At 41.9% G+C, this 20311-nt stretch overlaps 1 protein-coding gene across 1 annotated transcript in view; it reads left to right on the forward strand.

The window, feature by feature from the left end:
• The window catches only part of LOC122789882 (mast/stem cell growth factor receptor Kit-like), a 666793-nt gene that overhangs the window by 626702 nt on the left and 19780 nt on the right, over nt 1-20311 (forward strand). The window contains exon 13 of the mRNA XM_044057314.1: nt 12393-12498. Within this exon, the coding sequence (XP_043913249.1) occupies nt 12393-12498 (106 nt within the window). The remainder of the gene's footprint in view (nt 1-12392; nt 12499-20311) is intronic.

The raw sequence follows: 20311 nt of genomic DNA on the forward strand, positions 1-20311 counted from the left end.
GTCCAATTCACCTCCTGATGTGGGAGGAAACCGGAGCACCCGGAGGAAACCCACGCGACCACAGGGAGGACATACAGACTCCACACAGAAGGCACCCCAGCTGAGGATCGAACTGGAGAACCTCTTGCTGTGAGGCGGCAACGCTAGCCGCTGTACCAAATTAACAAAATACAGGTTATCAGTTGGCAGCAAACTACGGGGATCTTTTAAAGCAAAGGAAGACAATGTTAGTATACAAAACTCAATGTTAATTAAACAAAGGGGGCAGTAAAAGACAGAAGAATACTGTAGTAGTTTAATAAGCCAGGACAGATTCAGAATAAACACAGAGATAACCTACAGCCATACAGATTTAAAGTAAAGTTAATACAGATACAATGCAAAGTTAAAGTTAATACAAATACAAAAAATACATTTACAGTAGTGCAAATGGTATATGCAAAACTAAACAATGCAGTTAAATGTTAGGTATGTCAGTCCACATCTACGTCTGAAAATAGAGTAACATTTAAGGCAGTACCTATGACAAAACCTAAATGACAAAAGGGTCTATAGTAACAAGAGAGGGTCACTCCCCCCCACATTAACAGTACAGTATGTCTCCAAAGGCAGCTTATGCATACAGCAAACAGGATCAATATTGGTAAAAAACAGTGACTGTAATGTCATATTTTCAAAACAATGTATTACATAAAATATAACAGCAAACAGTGTTATAAGCAAACTAGTACAGTAAAAACATCATGAGTCAAACTGGTGTAACTGCCATCCAGGTAATAATACACAGCAATACATACAGGTAGTAAAGTACAGAGTCATCAAAACTTAGACAAATAGCATTTCTCAGCTAATAAAAATCCAAGCAACAGCAGCACATCATGTTGGTTCATAAAAATCAGTGTTAATTACAGTCAAACAGTATCAGTACAGTAACAGTCTGTTAGTGTAAGTTAATAACAGTCAAACAGTATCAGTACAGTGACAGTCTGTTAACAGTGTAAGTTAATAACAGTCAAACAGTATCAGTATAGTGACAGTCTGTTAACAGTGTAAGTTAATAACAGTCAAACAGTATCAGTACAGTGACAGTCTGTTAACGGTGTAAGTTAATAACAGTCAAACAGTATCAGTACAGTGACAGTCTGTTAACGGTATAAGTTAATAACAGTCAAACAGTATCAGTACAGTGACAGTCTGTTAACGGTGTAAGTTAATAACAGTCAAACAGTATCAGTACAGTGACAGTCTGTTAACGGTGTAAGTTAATAACAGTCAAACAGTATCAGTACAGTGACAGTCTATTAACGGTGTAAGTTAATAACAGTCAAACAGTATCAGTACAGTGACAGTCTGTTAACGGTGTAAGTTAATAGCAGTCAAACAGTATCAGTACAGTGACAGTCTGTTAATGGTGTAAGTTAATAACAAACAGTATCAGTACAGTGACAGTCTGTTAACGGTGTAAGTTAATAACAGTCAAACAGTATCAGTACAGTGACAGTCTGTTAACAGTGTAAGTTAGTAACAGTCAAACAGTATCAGTACAGTGACAGTCTAACAGTGTAAGTTAATAACAGTCAAACAGTATCAGTACAGTGACAGTCTGTTAGTGTAAGTTAATAACAGTCAAACAGTATCAGTACAGTGACAGTCTGTTAACAGTCTTCCAAAAGTTTAAATTTGTTTCTATAATAGCAATCTATGAACAAGACAAGGCAATCTAAAACAGTTGCAAAGAAAAAATGGGGAGAGATACTCAGATATAATAAATCATGAGAACAGGGACATCATAATCGGATACCTGATTTCAGTATATTTTGGACATGCAACATTTGTTTGCAAAGGCATGTGACAAGTCAAATTGTTGGGGTTTTAGCCACATTCCTTACAGAGGGAAAAATGCCATTATATGCAGTCCTTGTAAAGGTTACACATACACATTTTATGTTTAAAAAAATCTTATAAAAGCCATAAAAAAACATTTACAGTTGATAAAAATAGGAAAAGGGATACTGTTTTCAAAATAACTATGGTCTTGGAAAAAAGCTTGACTATAAAATAAAATCAGCATGGGAGTTAACACATAATACTTCCTTTAAGGAAAAGATAAAAGAGGAAAAATTCTGTCACATAGAGCATGCCGTTCCAATAATGAGAATTACTCACACATTACCAGATGACATGGCAAACAATCACCAAAAAAGAGGGAAGTTCATGATAAAAAATGGGGAAAGATTAAAACAGCTGGACATAGGAAATGGTGTAGAGATGTGTTATAAAACTGCCAAACAAGTAACTGTTGTTAACAATGAAGAAATGCTATTAAGTACAAAGGATCACATTTTCCTGTAAATTGCCTTTTTTTAATATTCTTTTCCCAAAGCAATAATGAAATTATGTAATGCAAAAGAAATATGCTTGTTTCTAATACAAGGTTTTGCCTTGTAAAGCAAGCGTTAATTTGACAAGATTTTAAATGTGTGTAACTGCAAGGCTGACAACTTGCTTAAGAAAGCATAAAAACAGTTAAAAATAGATAAGTAATAACGGCCATGTGTCTATGGTGGGGTACTACAACTTCCTCATGAATTGCTCTTATCATCATTATAAGATTTGTGTTAATAAAAGTATTAATCAAATAACAGCCGTTGGTAATGTAACATTGTATAAAGAGAAAGCATTGAATGCAAGGGATTCGTATGTTACAACAGACCAAGGGATTCAAAGTACTAAATATCATATTCTGTTGTAAATTGTCTTACAGTTTTCATGGGTCTTAAATAAAAAAAGTGGGAATTGATAGATATTGTGTAAATTAAAATGCTTTTCCCCAATATACTGTGTGTACAGTGAAAGGAAATGTACAAGACCAAACAGCAGTTTTCAAAATATTATGCTTGCTTTGCAAGAACAGTTATGTTCAGCTTAGATATTAATAACATATAGCTGTGGGCAATACTGTAAATGCATCCTGTTATAGAAAAAAAGGAAGTTGACTTTCAGATGCAGAAATAAATAAATTAAATGCAGACAAGTCAAGTGAAGCAAAGGTGATGTGGAGAGACTTCTGTGAAGTCTTCAGATACAGCGAGAACCAAAAAAGGGCATGAAATAACCATGGACTTTTTCATGACACAGACAGAAACCAGAAGAACAAGTCACAAGGACATTAAAAATAACATAGGTTGAAAAGAGTATATAAACTCGACAGTATGTTTCATTCAGGGGTGACGTTTTAGACTGTGTGTGCCTTAGTCTATTCATCTGTCTAGCTGTGCTATAATAGAATTGAAATGGCTCTGACAGAATTAACTGTTTGGCAAGAATTTGTTCTGAAACAAAGTATAACAGATACAGCAGTACAGAGTTTGTCTGGTGTACTTTTGGACATTTTCTTCAGTGGTGACATTTCTTCAGAGGCAAAATAAAGACTGCTTGACATTTCTTCAGAAAAAAAAGAGATACATTTCTTCACTTCTCTTAAAAAAGGAAAGAGATCTCAACAAACACATTATCTGAGCGTATCATTCCTGCTAGACAATTTATTTTTCACCTTAAAGCTCCCATGTCATGTGTCCCAGGACTTGTATATCAGCTGTTGCTTCCATTCTTCTTTAATATGCATCGACTGCCATTGTAGTCTCATCTACTTCTTTGTCAGATGTGTTGCTATTTCCTGCGTGTTTTCTGATATCCCTTTGATGTTATGTAGTCCTATCTCGCCTACATTCTTACCCATGGGTTCAGAGCCGAATATCAACTCCGACTTGGCCAAACTTTTCTATCTCGAAGTCTTCTATTGGCTGGGCTAAGCAGGTATCCCATGGTGCACTGCTCCATATCCCCAGATCTCATTTGCCGCTTGTGTAGCTCAGACGTGGACTCGCTCTTGGCTGTGGCTAAGTACCTTTTTCTTGTCTTTGAGGAAAAATGTTCATAAACGAAAAGCTTTTTTTCATAGCTATTGTCTTTTAGTGTTGTTTTAGATTTTTGGTAGTGTGCTTGTGTTGTGGTATCCCGCTAACTGTTCCTTCGGGCTGGGCCTGTTTCAGTTAGAGGACCTAGTCCTTTTGTCCTGTCTGTTTGTGCTAAATAGAGGTTTGGTATCTGTTCCCTTACCTCGTGGTCATTAACCGTTTTAGTTAGAGGTTTTTGACCTGGTTTGTCTCAGTGTGTGTTCTCCAGTGTGTGTGTGTGTACTGTTACAGTTTATAACTGGTTCCCGTGTTTTTTGTGGTGTTGAGCATCTGTGAGTTTCTTGCCAGACCGTTTCTTGGGTTGCGTTGTTGGTGTTTGCCATGAGAAATGTCCAAAGATTCCAAGGAGCACAAACCTTCGGGTTTCAAAAAGTGCTCTAAATGCGGGTACAAAATGTCCATCACCGATGGGCATTCTATTTGTGTCTATTGCCTGGGAGCCATTTGTCTGCAGGAGTCCTGCAGCTTTTGCCATGTGTTCAATCCCAGAGTGCTCCAAAAGAGAAAGAATAAGCTGATCTTAAAGGAACTCTTGAAACCCTCTTTCGAAGAGGCCTTGGATTCTTCTCCCAGTGCTAAGTCTAAGTCATCCAAGTCTAAAAAGAGATCTCGAGCTCCGTCAGTTTCATCGGAGCCTCCGGAGAAAGTCACAAAACTTGCATCGACCTCCTCGGCTCCACTGTCCTCGGGGCCGCAGGAAGTGTCAGTGTTGATGGAACTGGCGTCGGCTCCAATTATATTGGAACCTCTTCGGAGCTGATCGCCCAGTCTCAGACCAGTATCTCCTGAGAGGAGATCTCGATTTCCCTCCCTGTCCTCCAAATCCTCCAGGACCTTTTCGGATGTGGATGTTGATAGGGTGGTCCAGAGGCTCCTCCAGTCACCGGTTTTGGCAAAATTGTTATCAGCTCTGGCCCAGTTGACTCCGGAGAAAATCACGACCACTTCTTCAATCATTCATCCTCCGAGCGCATCTCTGTTTTTGGAGTCGGAGTGTTCCGCTCTGTGTGATGTCTGGGCCGGTTCCGATGGCCCCTCCGACCCCACCATCGGTACCGACATCGGCTCCGACCCCGGTAGCTCCATCCTTGGGGTTCGGGACTCGGGAATCTTCAGTCGGGCCCGAGGGGGACATCTCGGGACATATTTTTGTTCTGAGTCTCCCTCTCGGTGCCTTGGCTCGGGGAACTCCGACTCCCGTCATGGTCTCGGAGGCTGGCTGGTCCTCGGACTCGGGGGGGGGGGCCTGCCTTCGAGGCCATGCGGACTGCGCAGGCCAGATTGTCAGCTACATCAAGGCGGGTCGGTCACTCTGTCCCCCACCACTCCGGTGAGAGCCTCTGATCACCACCCATCCATGGACAGCAGAGCACCAGAGCCTATGTCTTATGCTGCCCGACTGAAAGAACTCCAGCTCTATTCAGTCTCATACCGCTTGCTCAGAGGTGACCTGTGCCTGACATATAAGGCCATGTCAAACCCAGATTTGATGAATATGCTTCACCTCAAAAAATCTAGATCCCTCAGAACCACAAGGGCGGGAGACTTAAACCTTGACACGGTTATTAATAGAACGTGCTGGAGGGACAGATTCATCACCCAGAGACTCCCTATGCTGTGGAACAAAATCCCGGTACATGTGAGGCAGAGCACCTCGCTGGCCTTGTTCAAGAGGAATCTTGACCAATGGATGGGAGATCGCAGATATACCCCAGGGATTACTTCAGTGTCACTGCTTGACAGAGGCACAGCAAAATAATAGGCATAGTTTTATTCAAACTAAAGGGGTGGCGAAAGCCACATAACTATGGGCTAGGCTTATAAATGCCCTTAGGCAGATAGCCTAGTATGAACCTATGAACCTAGGGATACCCCCACGAGTGGTCCCCAAATTTCTGAGGGCCCTTCAGAGTTCGTGCCTGAGGAGCCCCCCTAGAAAGAAAACATGCAAGAGGAAGCACATAGACTCCCAGGATGAGTCTCTCACCTCTGATACTGACCTCGAGGAATCGGAGGGGTCCCCAAGTCATAATCTGATGATGTTTCCTTCTCCGACATCCTGGAGATACTGAAACAAAGCGGTAACTGGCTGTCCAAAGCTCCTTCCGAGGAGGAGTCGGTCTTCCTTAAGGCCTTTGGTGCTCAGCCCTCCGACTCCTGGGTGTCCCCACGCTTCGACGAGCTCCTAGATTTGATTTGTCAAAGGGTGTGGGAAAACCCTGATTCTGTGGGGCCCGTACCCAGGCGTCCCAACAAGTTTCTTTCTGCTCCCCAGGGTAAGGAGTTTCTGTCCAAAGGAGTCCCTGTATAGGCCATGGTGGTGGCGGCGGCCACTCAGAAGGAAGTAGCAAAGACCTCTTCCTCCTTCCATCCTCCTAACAAGGAGTCTAGGACCATGGACCAGTACGGAAAGCGTACCCTCTTGTCAGCAACCTTTACCTTACGGTCGCTGAACTATCTGTCTCATTTCACTCTGCTCCAGAGAGATCTCCTCAAGGAGTTAGGAGATACTCTTGCGGGTAACGTCCCTGAGGTGGTGGCCCAGACGGTTAACACCCAGGTGTCTATCCTCAATTCCATTGTCAACTCCTCCATGCGGCTCATTTCGTATGCAGCCGAGGGAGCAAGTAGGGCAGCAAGCTCAGGAGTCGCCCTTAGAAGGCAAGCCTGACTGCGCCTTTGTCACTTCGCGGAGGCCTTCAAGTCTTCCTTCACTGACGCCCCCTTTGATGGTTCTTCTTTGTTTGGAACCAAAGTGAAAGACACCCTCACCAGGTGCGAGCTAGAGGAAAAGACCATGTCTGCCATAGGGGTCCGTTTTTCCCTTCCTTCTAGGCCTTACCCCAAGGCCCAGCCGGGTGGGAAGATGTGGTTCAAAAAATCACAGAGGTTTTTTCCTTCCGTACAAGGTGAGTCCCCCTCCAGAGGCAGAGGACGGGGAGGTTATTCAGGGAGACGCTGTCCTAGAGGCAGAGGGGTCCCTGCAATTCGGGAGACTGTGATTCCTTTCGCGGCTCTCCCTACTCTCGTTCCTGAGGGAGTGCCCGGCTGTGCTTTTCTGGAGCCAGTCGGGGGTCGAATTTTGTTATATCCGGAAGCATCTATCTGCAAATATCTGGAAAAGCATCACCCAGGACCGATGGGTATTACGAATAATTTCCGGAGGTTATCTCATTCCGTTTACATCAGACCCCCCCTTCAATCAGAAATATCCCAGATGTTCCCCCCAGTCAAAGGGATCAAGCAGCCTCAGAAGTTTCAAAGCTGCTAGGAAAAGGAGCCATCCAGCGTGTCCCTTCAGACCAAATCGGATTAGGGACTTAGTCAAGATTCTTTTTGGTGCCGAAAAGAACAGGGGACCTGAGACCCATATTAGATCTCAGCCAACTGAACAATTATGTACAGAAGTCCAAGTTCCATATGGTCACAATACAATCGATTCTCCCATTGTTGGGAGAGGAGGTATGAATGTGTTCCATCGACCTCAAGGATACTTACTACCATGTCAAAATGGACAGGGCATCCAGGAGTCACCTACGCTTCCGGCTGGGAGCCAGTCATTTCCAGTTTCGAGCCATGCCCTTTGGTCTCAACACAGCCCCCAGGGTGTTCACCAAGTGTATGGCGGTGGTGACTGCTCACTTGAGACGTCAGGGATTCCAAATGTTTCTGTATCTGGACGACTGGCTCCTTACCGCCTCCACCAGGCATCAACTAGTCCAAACCAGGGATGCTACCGTCACTCTCTGTCAACAGTTGGGCATAACACTAAATTGGGAAAAATCTGCTTTGTTGCCCTCGCAGCGTGTCACCTTTATAGGCGCAGAATTAGACACCATTCGAATGCGAGCATTTTTACCGCAGGAAAGGATCAGAGTCTTACAACAACAGATACACACCCTGATGCCCCTGAGGAAAGCGAAGGCAAGATGGGTTCTTCAACTCCTGGGGACCATGGCAGCAACAATTATGTTGGTCCCTCTAGCGAGATTGCACATGAGACTTCTTCAATGGCTCCTCTTTTTTCAATGGTCTCTCCAAAAATTTCCACTTTCTCACCCCATTTTGCTCACGGACAGATGCAAACAGGATCTCAGTTGGTGACTTTACACCAACAATTTGGACGGGGGAAGGCCCTTCGTTCCACCCATCCCGGTTGCCACAGTGACCACGGATGGCTCCCAGGTGGGGGGCGGGGCATTATCTTGGCAGGACAGTCCAAGGCATGTGGCAAGATCACGAGATACATCTGCATATCAACGTCCTAGAGATGAGAGCAGTGCTACTTGCGTTGCAGGCACTTCAGAGCTTTCTAACTCTAGGGACGATTGCAATACACTCGGACAACATGTCAGTAGTGTGGTATCTAAACAAGCAAGGGGGGACCAGGTCTTACCCCCTGTGCAGAGAGGCCATGCGAGTGTGGCAGTGGGCAGTATCTTCCCAACGGTTTCTGTTGGCAACGCACATTCCGGGGAAGTCCAATGTGATTGCGGACAGGCTAAGCAGAGTTATTCTGATGCCTTACGAGTGGTCCCTGAATCGTCTAGTTGCAGAACGAATCTTCAGCAGATGGGGTCAGCCTTGCTGCAACCTTTTTGCCAGCCCCCTCAATGCCAAATGCAGCAGCTACATCACGTTGATCCCCCCACAGGGGGAGTCACCCAGGGACGCTCTAGTTCACGATTGGCCCTCCGGTCTTCTTTATGCTTTCCCTCCATTTCCCTTGCTGTCAAAAGTGATTCAAAAAGTGCAATCCTTGGGAAGCAGAATGATTCTGATTGCTCCGCACTGGCCTCGTCAAGTCTGGTTCCCCTTTCTCCAACCATACATTGTGGACACTCCTTGGATTCTGGACCCTCAACCAGATTTACTGACACACGTCGGGACAGTTCCACCCCTCTCTGATGACCCTCTGGTTGACAGCCTGGCTACTCCACTTCCATCGTTAGTTAGGCTTCATAATTTTTCACCGGAAGTGGTTCGCATTTTATCTTCCTCTCATAAGCCATCTACTAGGAAGATTTATTCTAGCAAATGGAAGAGGTTTTCTATTTGGGCGCATACCCAAGGAATTGATCCTTACACAGCTCCAATTGCTTCAGTCTTGGAGTTTTTGTCTATGCTTTTCCATCAGGGTTCCGCATCAGCTACCATCAAAGTTCAATTGGCAGCGATCTCTAATTTTCATGTTGCTAATGAGACTAGTCTCATGGCTCATAGACTCTGCAAGGCTTTCCTGAAGGGTACTCTGTTACTCTGTCCTCCGGTCTCCGAACCTATCATGCCCTGGGATCTCAGTTTTGTTCTACAAGCCCTTACTTCACCACCTTTCGAGCCTGCAGCTACCTGTGACTTGAAATTATTGACCTGGAAAACAGTCTTCTTAACAGCAATCACTTCAGCAAGGCGAGTTTCAGAAATTCAAGCCCTTTCTATCAAACCTCCATACTTAATCTTCCATAAGGACAGGGTTTCTCTTAGACCAAACCCTTCTTTCCTTCCTAAAGTGGCTTCCGTATCTAATCTTAATCAATCCATTGAGTTGCCTGTATTCTTTCCTCATTTTTCAAACAAGGCAGAATTTAAATTTCATCAATTTGATGTACACAGACAGTTACGTTTCTATCTGCACCGAACAAAAGATATCCGGAAGTCTGATCAACTATTTGTCTCCTTTTCGGAAAACAAAATTGGGTCCCCGGTCTCCAAGATCACCCTATCCAGATATATATCTAGTTGCATCTCTTTCGTCTACCACGCAGGAGGAAAAGATCTGCCATTTCCAGTCAAAGCTCACTCTACTCGGGCTGTTTCTACATCTACAGCATATCAAGCCAGATTGTCAATGGATGATATATGTGCTGCAGCTACTTGGTCTTCTCCCCACACATTTGTTTCTCATTACAAATTGGACGTGGTTTGTAGGGGCAGGTCGTCCTTTGGTTCCACAGTACTCAGGAGTATTTTCCTATGAGCCACCCAGGATGTAGGTGCTAGGGACGCTGTCCCATGGGTAAGAATGTAGGCGAGATAGGACTACATAACATCAAGAAGTTATGTACTCACCATAACATTCGATGTATGTAGTCCAACTCGCCTAACATTCTTACTTACCCTCTCACCTTCCCCCTTCCTGGAGGATCTGGAGGTTAGGTTTCTATCTGCAGAGTTCCCTTCACTTTTAGCTTATTCTTCTTTCCCTGGATGTTGTGATGCATGGGGTATGAATGAGTGTATGCAGCAAACTAGATCTGGGGATATGGAGCAGTGCAGCATGGGATACCTGCTTAGCCCAGCCAATAGAAGACTTTGAGCTAGAAAAGTTTGGCCGAGTCGGCTCCGAACCCACGGGTAAGAATATGAGGCGAGATGGACTGCATACATCGAACGTTATGGTGAGTACATAACTTCTTGTTTCCTTATATGTGTGCTGCTGCATAGTTGCACAGCCTCTCCCACACCATCCAAAATAAGATGGTTCCTGAACTGTGGGGTACTGCCGCATTGTTTTAGGTGACATGCAGATCCCTAAAGTATACACATTCTTATACAGTTCACTACAGCTAAAAGGATGATGTAGACAACTGGAAATAATAAGCCTGGCTTCTCGTTTTGTTTAATTTGCTCCAGCTTTATTAGTTAAAATATGCTTGTCACTTTCAGCAGTCAGTGCTTACCATTTTAGATTCTTTTAATTAAAATTCCAGCGACTGATTACTACAAATAACTGTTCGTGCAGCTTTTTCAGTTTTGTGCTTTCCTTTTTTCTTTTTCCAAAATTTCTTTATTTGAATTTTCAGATATTAACAGTGATACATCCAATAACTGCGGTGGTGGTGCTGCGGTAACGTTGTCGCCTCACAGTAAGACGTTGTCCTGTTCGATTCTCAGCTAGATCGTGTTCTGTGTGGAGACATCCGTGAATGGGCGTACCTTCGTTGAAGGTCGTGCGTCAGGGCCGGCAACTCGGCATGTAAAAATCTACTGCCAATCATTAGCGGACAGGAGTTCCGCTGTGGCGACCCCTGACCGGGAAAAGCCAAAATCAACAACAACAGCGATACATCCAATCAAACACACATAACAAACAGTACATACAAAAGGAAACCTTCAAAAAACTAATAACACAAGAAATATATATACAATATATGTAATAGAAGTCACTACATCATCAGAGTATAAAAGGTTTTTGACATCATTTAAGAAAGTGAGGGATAGTATAAAGGACATATTTTATGAAGAAGATAAATAGATTTTATGTGCTTTGCTTTTAAATGTCATACTGCTGAGCACACTTGCTTTCCACGGCTGGAGCACTGTTTGCACTGTTTAAGTTGATATAATGGAGCAGCGCTCAAACTCTGCAGAAATAACACTTTTATTTCCTTAGCATAAGAGTTTTCCCAGTGAGAATCAATTACAGGGTCTTGTATGCAAGCTCTTTAGCAGTATGCTTGCAGTGGCTGTTCATTTCCCAGTGCTCGGCTCTTTAATCTTTGCTACTGTATTGTACATAATTCCATGGGAGCCCTTGCTGATAGTAGTGGCTATGAAGACAAGCCTCTGAAAAAAGGACTAGCTTGTTTGCCTGCCTACATTACAAGAAACCACAGCTTTTCTCCACAAAGCAGATTTCACTTCATTAGTGTGATATTTTTTTTGGGAGGGGGGTCACAGGTTAATGACTTTTTGTGTTCCTTATTTTGCTGTTGTGCATTGATACTTTAGCCTACCTGGGGCCTTCAGGCAGTTCCTGAACTTGTCACCACAATGTAGTCATCTTTTTAATGTCTACAGTGGCTTACAAAGTGATTCCTTACACCCTGCATAATTTTTATAAATGGACTTTTGCAGCCTTCTTTGGGGATGGTGCATATCTGCAGAATCCTTGCATTTATGGAGAATGGTTATACAAGGGCAAAGTATGCTGCTATGAAGCAGTAAAATCCAATCTTCCCAGCCAGTCTACCTTGAAGAATGTTTTTTTGTAATCATCCAGTGGTTACAGTGGTGGAGAAAGAGACCAGACCTCTCAAAGACCATTTGTCTTTATCTCAGCAAGTGACCATTTAGTCACATGTGTAGATGGCCAGACAAAAGACATTCTACCTGGGCTTTATTGGAAAAGTGATTAGACATTTTTATTCTTTATTCAGTATTTATTTATTTTTATTTTATTTATTTCTGATTTGTTCACTGGGGTAATATAGTTACATGCAAGGGACCTGTTTTAGACACAGTTCAGGTGCAGGGGACTGAAGTACATAAATATTTATGTTTGCATTAGTATACATTGTCATTATTTGTCATTGCAGATAATTATTAATCACAGGAGATTGTTTCACTGTGTGCCTTTTGATGTCATAATTCTGGAATACAAAGACATGACTCTTAACTGAAATGCTTCTGCAGGTATGAAATAATGAAAGCTTGTTGGGACTTGGTTCCTTCAGCGAGGCCTTCATTTAGAGAGATTGTGAAGACGGTGGAAAGACAGCTTTCAGAGAGCACAAAGCATGTAAGTATTAATGAGCTAATGTGGCCACCACAGTTTGTATTGTTTTGCTTATAAGCTTTGCAGTTAAGAATCAGTTGTACCTAACAACAGGAAATGTGAAGAACAAAATACATGGACAGCTCTGTAGTAAAAAGTATTAACAGAGATCCTCTGAGTACTGACAAAAATCCTCTCTAGCAGAACAGAACGATCAAACATTACATTTTTTACCACTTCCCTTAATTTCTGCTAATTCTCTGGGTCCTTACCAGACTAAGGAAACAGGAAGTGCAGTTAATTGCCAGTTTTGGTGCAGTGGTAACATTGTTGCCTCACAGCAAGAGGTTCTCCAGTTCGATTCTCGGCTAGAGTGTGGGCAGTGCCTTCTATGTGGAGTCTGCATGTCCTCCCCGCGGTTGGGTGGGCGTTAGAAAGACGTGTAAATGGGCGTGCCTTCGTTGAAGTTTGAACGTCGAGCTGGCACCTCGGCGTTCGTGAAAATCTACTGCCAATCATTAGTGGACTGGAGTTCCGCTGTGGCGACCCCTAACCGGGAAAAGCCGAAAGACAAGCAACTATCAGACAAGGAAGGCCTGTAATCCCAGTTTTGTCTGCTTTTAGGAGAATTACATCATCCTCTTCCCTTTTTCCTGGTGTCATAATGGTGTGGAAACGCATTACATGGTTCACTTAATACAGGAGTCTTAGGATTTTTAATTCCCGTGTATGTGTGTACATATACATAGACTCACACACACACACACACACACATATATATATATATATATATATATATATATATATATATATATATATATATATATATGTATGTATACAGTGTGTGTGTGTATCAATATCTATGTATGTATGTGTATGTGTGTGTATATATATATATATATATATATATATATATATATATATATATATATATATATACATATATATATATATATATATATATATATATATATATATATATATATATATCTCTAGGTCAACTTCACTTCACTTAAAACTCATTCGACAGTATTTCATTTGACCGAGACCAAATTACCAAAAACTCATTTGACTGAATCTCATTTCGCCAAAAGCTTACAATGCTGAATTTCAAAATACTAGATTTTACACCACAGACATGTACAATTGCAACACCAATGACTTAACTATTTCCAGATCTTAAAAACTACTTACTTACTCTCTTAACAGAAACCAGACAATATAAAACTAAACTAGGTGGGGGGAGGGGGCTACGTCACCCACACACCCCTCCCTAACTATATATACTAACTCCAGGATCACACTAAAGTGGGGAAAAGGGCATATATATTCATAAGCAAGTCACAGATGAAGGGAAACCCACACCAAAAATTATGATAATCCAGTGGCTATACATTTTAACTTGGTACATAATGAGACATTTACTAATTTGAAAGCATGTATTTTGGAACAGATGTTTGCTAGAGATGCTGTACTGTTAAAAAATAAATTACTTTATAAAGAAACAGTTTTTATTCTTAAATTTAATACTTTGGGTCCCTGTGGCCTGAATAAGGAATGTGATTGGAAAGTTTTTTATAATTGTTGAATTTTAACAGGTTAATAGTTTAGTCATCTTGTATGTGTGTGATATATATATAGTAGTTTTCTTTTACTGTGTACTAACTCCTAGAAGGCTACGTTTGCTGAGGAGGTAGATTTTTTGCATTAAATACTTTGATACTTACTGTGTGCAGCATTTTTTCCCCAGTGGTCAGTGTTTTTTTTTATATTTTTCTTCGAGTGGTTTATCGGAAACCCACATCATTTCTGTGGCTTAACATTCAGTGAAATGGGATTTAGTCAAATTGAGTTTTTGGTAATCTTAAAATTAGACAACTTGGTTTCGGTCAAATGAAAATCTGTCAAATGAGTTTTAGGTGACGTACACCCATATATAAAACAAGAAATTATATAGTCAGATTGGTCGTGCGGGTAGAAAACACAGACAAAACAAGAAGAATGAGGGGGACCACAGTTGCTGTGAAAAACTGCTGAAAGCTCTCAGATTCATAAGTCCTATTTTTAGAATCTTCAGACTGGAAAACTCTTAGAGGATTAAATTTAGTTCTCTGTATTGTTTGTAGCTTCAGGAAAATGTTCAAGAATTTCTTCCTTGTAAAAAAAAAATGGCACTGTTGTGTAAAAAAGTTGTTAGTAAAAAAGTTGTTAGTTGCAGTGTTTTGTTGTTTGTTTATTGTACGTAACATGCACTGCATTTTAAGTTCAGACAGTACATGTTGTAGAGAACTCAGTTCCTGAATTGTGCATGCTACATCGTACAGTAAACTGTTGGGCTTTAAACATTTTAGGATTATTGTTGCTGCTTTCTTGTTATGTCCGAAAACATTCCCTTTTGATAAGCAGTTACCTCATTACTCAGTAAGTGATGAGCCGAAGCATTCCAACAAGGCCAGTCTGGCTCTGAGTGGTTTGGAATGGATTATAGACTGCTTTCTTTGAGTTACACATAAAGTAAATGAACATGAAGTGTAATCCATACTGAGGCATTTCTCATGCGCTGAAGTCCCTGTAAGTAGGTGCCTGTTCACAGACATAGTGCAGTGTGGCAGTGCTCCCTTGCATGTTAACTGCACGTTAGACAGCACTAGAAGTGCATTGCAAAAAAAAATGCTTGCACTAGGGCAGCGAATGCTCTTTAATGATGCATATACCTGTACCCATCTTCTGCAGTGGTGGTGCTGTGGTAGCGTTGTCGCCTCACAGTAAGACGTTGTCCTGTTCGATTCTCTGCTAGAGCATCTTCTTTGTGGAGACATGTATGAATGGGCGTACCTTCGTTGAAGGTTGTGTGTCAGGGCCGGCAACTCGGCACATAAAAATCTACTGCCAATCATTAGTGGACCGGAGTTCCGCTGTGGCGACCCCTAACTGGGAAAAGCCGAAAGACACAACATCAACAACATACCTGTACCCATCTTATTGATTGACCAGTGGAAAAAGAGCATAAAAAGTTGCCAGTTGTGCTGAGGATTCCCTTATTCTTTGTTTGGGACTTTTGTACCTTTCTTCTGTGTGGATACATGGTATTTATTGATGCAAATTTGAAATGGGAGTGAGCTATTACTGTATCAAGATTAGAGAACTTGGAGGGTAAAGAAGTTTTCCACTTATCAAAAAAGACAGCAAATTTTAGAATGTTTAGAGGTGAGGAGGGTGAATACGCACTTCTATTTTTTTTTTTTTGTAAAATTAAGCCTTTCCTGGTGTAGACTTTAGTTTTGTGTTTTTTTTCTGATGCAGTCTCAGTACTCTTAGTGACATTGATTTGTTATTATGAATCCCTTAATCCTTTCTGTAATTATAAGTAAAACACACACACACACATACACAAAAGAAAAATCATTGACTTACAATAGAAAAAACAATATGTGCACTGCTAATTGGGCTTAAAACAGTGCACCAAAAATTACCGACTTTTAATAGTTTTGAATTAAACTGAAATAATATGGAGCATGTTGCATTGATTAATGTCATTTAATGGCTTTGTTCTTGCTGAGTTTTAATAAATAAGTGCAGGTTCACATATTTCTTGTATTTTTATTCATTCAGTTTCTTTGATAACTTGGGTGTTGGTGAATGCTGATGTGTCACCCAAAATATCATGGTGTGTCACAGGTTCGCCATCACTGTTCCAGGATAAGTGCCATATGAAACAGCTTCTTCAGTGTAATATTTTATCAGTGAATAGTGGCAGCTTAGCTAAAATGTGTTAGAGAATGGATGATCCATAGATTGCATCCTGATTGTAGAACGAACAATGTTCATCGTATTTTACTGTTGCAGTCATCACCTGTGGGTTATCCCTGCTGTGGTAGTCCATGGCCGGCCCGAATACCAGAGTAGTTTTTTTTTTGCGTCGGCTGCTGTCGCCTGTAGTCTGATGTCATGTCATCAGTGCTATAAAGCAAGGCAGCTGACGCCATTACATCACTCTTTCTTGCCGTGGAGCCTGTAGCAGAAGCAGGGAAAGAGGAGTGCCACAAGATAAGCATGGGAAAGTCAAGAAATGGAAGGTGTACACTGTTACTTATACACAGATCAGGGAAAGAGGAGTGCCACAAGATAAGCATGGGAAAGTCAAGAAATGGAAGGTGTACACTGTTACTTATACACAGATCAGGGAAAGAGGAGTGCCGCAAGATAAGCATGGGAAAGTCAAGAAATGGAAGGTGTACACTGTTACTTATACACAGATCAGGGAAAGAGGAGTGCCACAAGATAAGCATGGGAAAGTCAAGAAATGGAAGGTGTACACTGTTACTTATACACAGATCAGGGAAAGAGGAGTGCCACAAGATAAGCATGGGAAAGTCAAGAAATGGAAGGTGTACACTGTTACTTATACACAGATCAGGGAAAGAGGAGTGCCACAAGATAAGCATGGGAAAGTCAAGAAATGGAAGGTGTACACTGTTACTTATACACAGATCAGGGAAAGAGGAGTGCCACAAGATAAGCATGGGAAAGTCAAGAAATGGAAGGTGTACACTGTTACTTATACACAGATCAGGGAAAGAGGAGTGCCGCAAGATAAGCATGGGAAAGTCAAGAAATGGAAGGTGTACACTGTTACTTATACACAGATCAGGGAAAGAGGAGTGCCACAAGATAAGCATGGGAAAGTCAAGAAATGGAAGGTGTACACTGTTACTTATACACAGATCAGGGAAAGAGGAGTGCCACAAGATAAGCATGGGAAAGTCAAGAAATGGAAGGTGTACACTGTTACTTATACACAGATCAGGGAAAGAGGAGTGCCACAAGATAAGCATGGGAAAGTCAAGAAATGGAAGGTGTACACTGTTACTTATACACAGATCAGGGAAAGAGGAGTGCCACAAGATAAGCATGGGAAAGTCAAGAAATGGAAGGTGTACACTGTTACTTATACACAGATCAGGGAAAGAGGAGTGCCACAAGATAAGCATGGGAAAGTCAAGAAATGGAAGGTGTACACTGTTACTTATACACAGATCAGGGAAAGAGGAGTGCCACAAGATAAGCATGGGAAAGTCAAGAAATGGAAGGTGTACACTGTTACTTATACACAGATCAGGGAAAGAGGAGTGCCACAAGATAAGCATGGGAAAGTCAAGAAATGGAAGGTGTACACTGTTACTTATACACAGATCAGGGAAAGAGGAGTGCCACAAGATAAGCATGGGAAAGTCAAGAAATGGAAGGTGTACACTGTTACTTATACACAGATCAGGGAAAGAGGAGTGCCACAAGATAAGCATGGGAAAGTCAAGAAATGGAAGGTGTACACTGTTACTTATACACAGATCAGGGAAAGAGGAGTGCCACAAGATAAGCATGGGAAAGTCAAGAAATGGAAGGTGTACACTGTTACTTATACACAGATCAGGGAAAGAGGAGTGCCGCAAGATAAGCATGGGAAAGTCAAGAAATGGAAGGTGTACACTGTTACTTATACACAGATCAGGGAAAGAGGAGTGCCACAAGATAAGCATGGGAAAGTCAAGAAATGGAAGGTGTACACTGTTACTTATACACAGATCAGGGAAAGAGGAGTGCCACAAGATAAGCATGGGAAAGTCAAGAAATGGAAGGTGTACACTGTTACTTATACACAGATCAGGGAAAGAGGAGTGCCACAAGATAAGCATGGGAAAGTCAAGAAATGGAAGGTGTACACTGTTACTTATACACAGATCAGGGAAAGAGGAGTGCCACAAGATAAGCATGGGAAAGTCAAGAAATGGAAGGTGTACACTGTTACTTATACACAGATCAGGGAAAGAGGAGTGCCACAAGATAAGCATGGGAAAGTCAAGAAATGGAAGGTGTACACTGTTACTTATACACAGATCAGGGAAAGAGGAGTGCCACAAGATAAGCATGGGAAAGTCAAGAAATGGAAGGTGTACACTGTTACTTATACACAGATCAGGGAAAGAGGAGTGCCACAAGATAAGCATGGGAAAGTCAAGAAATGGAAGGTGTACACTGTTACTTATACACAGATCAGGGAAAGAGGAGTGCCACAAGATAAGCATGGGAAAGTCAAGAAATGGAAGGTGTACACTGTTACTTATACACAGATCAGGGAAAGAGGAGTGCCACAAGATAAGCATGGGAAAGTCAAGAAATGGAAGGTGTACACTGTTACTTATACACAGATCAGGGAAAGAGGAGTGCCACAAGATAAGCATGGGAAAGTCAAGAAATGGAAGGTGTACACTGTTACTTATACACAGATCAGGGAAAGAGGAGTGCCACAAGATAAGCATGGGAAAGTCAAGAAATGGAAGGTGTACACTGTTACTTATACACAGATCAGGGAAAGAGGAGTGCCACAAGATAAGCATGGGAAAGTCAAGAAATGGAAGGTGTACACTGTTACTTATACACAGATCAGGGAAAGAGGAGTGCCACAAGATAAGCATGGGAAAGTCAAGAAATGGAAGGTGTACACTGTTACTTATACACAGATCAGGGAAAGAGGAGTGCCACAAGATAAGCATGGGAAAGTCAAGAAATGGAAGGTGTACACTGTTACTTATACACAGATCAGGGAAAGAGGAGTGCCACAAGATAAGCATGGGAAAGTCAAGAAATGGAAGGTGTACACTGTTACTTATACACAGATCAGGGAAAGAGGAGTGCCACAAGATAAGCATGGGAAAGTCAAGAAATGGAAGGTGTACACTGTTACTTATACACAGATCAGGGAAAGAGGAGTGCCACAAGATAAGCATGGGAAAGTCAAGAAATGGAAGGTGTACACTGTTACTTATACACAGATCAGGGAAAGAGGAGTGCCACAAGATAAGCATGGGAAAGTCAAGAAATGGAAGGTGTACACTGTTACTTATACACAGATCAGGGAAAGAGGAGTGCCACAAGATAAGCATGGGAAAGTCAAGAAATGGAAGGTGTACACTGTTACTTATACACAGATCAGGGAAAGAGGAGTGCCACAAGATAAGCATGGGAAAGTCAAGAAATGGAAGGTGTACACTGTTACTTATACACAGATCAGGGAAAGAGGAGTGCCACAAGATAAGCATGGGAAAGTCAAGAAATGGAAGGTGTACACTGTTACTTATACACAGATCAGGGAAAGAGGAGTGCCACAAGATAAGCATGGGAAAGTCAAGAAATGGAAGGTGTACACTGTTACTTATACACAGATCAGGGAAAGAGGAGTGCCACAAGATAAGCATGGGAAAGTCAAGAAATGGAAGGTGTACACTGTTACTTATACACAGATCAGGGAAAGAGGAGTGCCACAAGATAAGCATGGGAAAGTCAAGAAATGGAAGGTGTACACTGTTACTTATACACAGATCAGGGAAAGAGGAGTGCCACAAGATAAGCATGGGAAAGTCAAGAAATGGAAGGTGTACACTGTTACTTATACACAGATCAGGGAAAGAGGAGTGCCACAAGATAAGCATGGGAAAGTCAAGAAATGGAAGGTGTACACTGTTACTTATACACAGATCAGGGAAAGAGGAGTGCCACAAGATAAGCATGGGAAAGTCAAGAAATGGAAGGTGTACACTGTTACTTATACACAGATCAGGGAAAGAGGAGTGCCACAAGATAAGCATGGGAAAGTCAAGAAATGGAAGGTGTACACTGTTACTTATACACAGATCAGGGAAAGAGGAGTGCCACAAGATAAGCATGGGAAAGTCAAGAAATGGAAGGTGTACACTGTTACTTATACACAGATCAGGGAAAGAGGAGTGCCACAAGATAAGCATGGGAAAGTCAAGAAATGGAAGGTGTACACTGTTACTTA

Source organism: Protopterus annectens, chromosome 15.part0 (genome assembly GCF_019279795.1).
Source record: "Protopterus annectens isolate FY-2018-M chromosome 15.part0, PAN1.0, whole genome shotgun sequence".
In the NCBI taxonomy this organism is placed as follows: Eukaryota; Metazoa; Chordata; order Ceratodontiformes; family Protopteridae; genus Protopterus; species Protopterus annectens.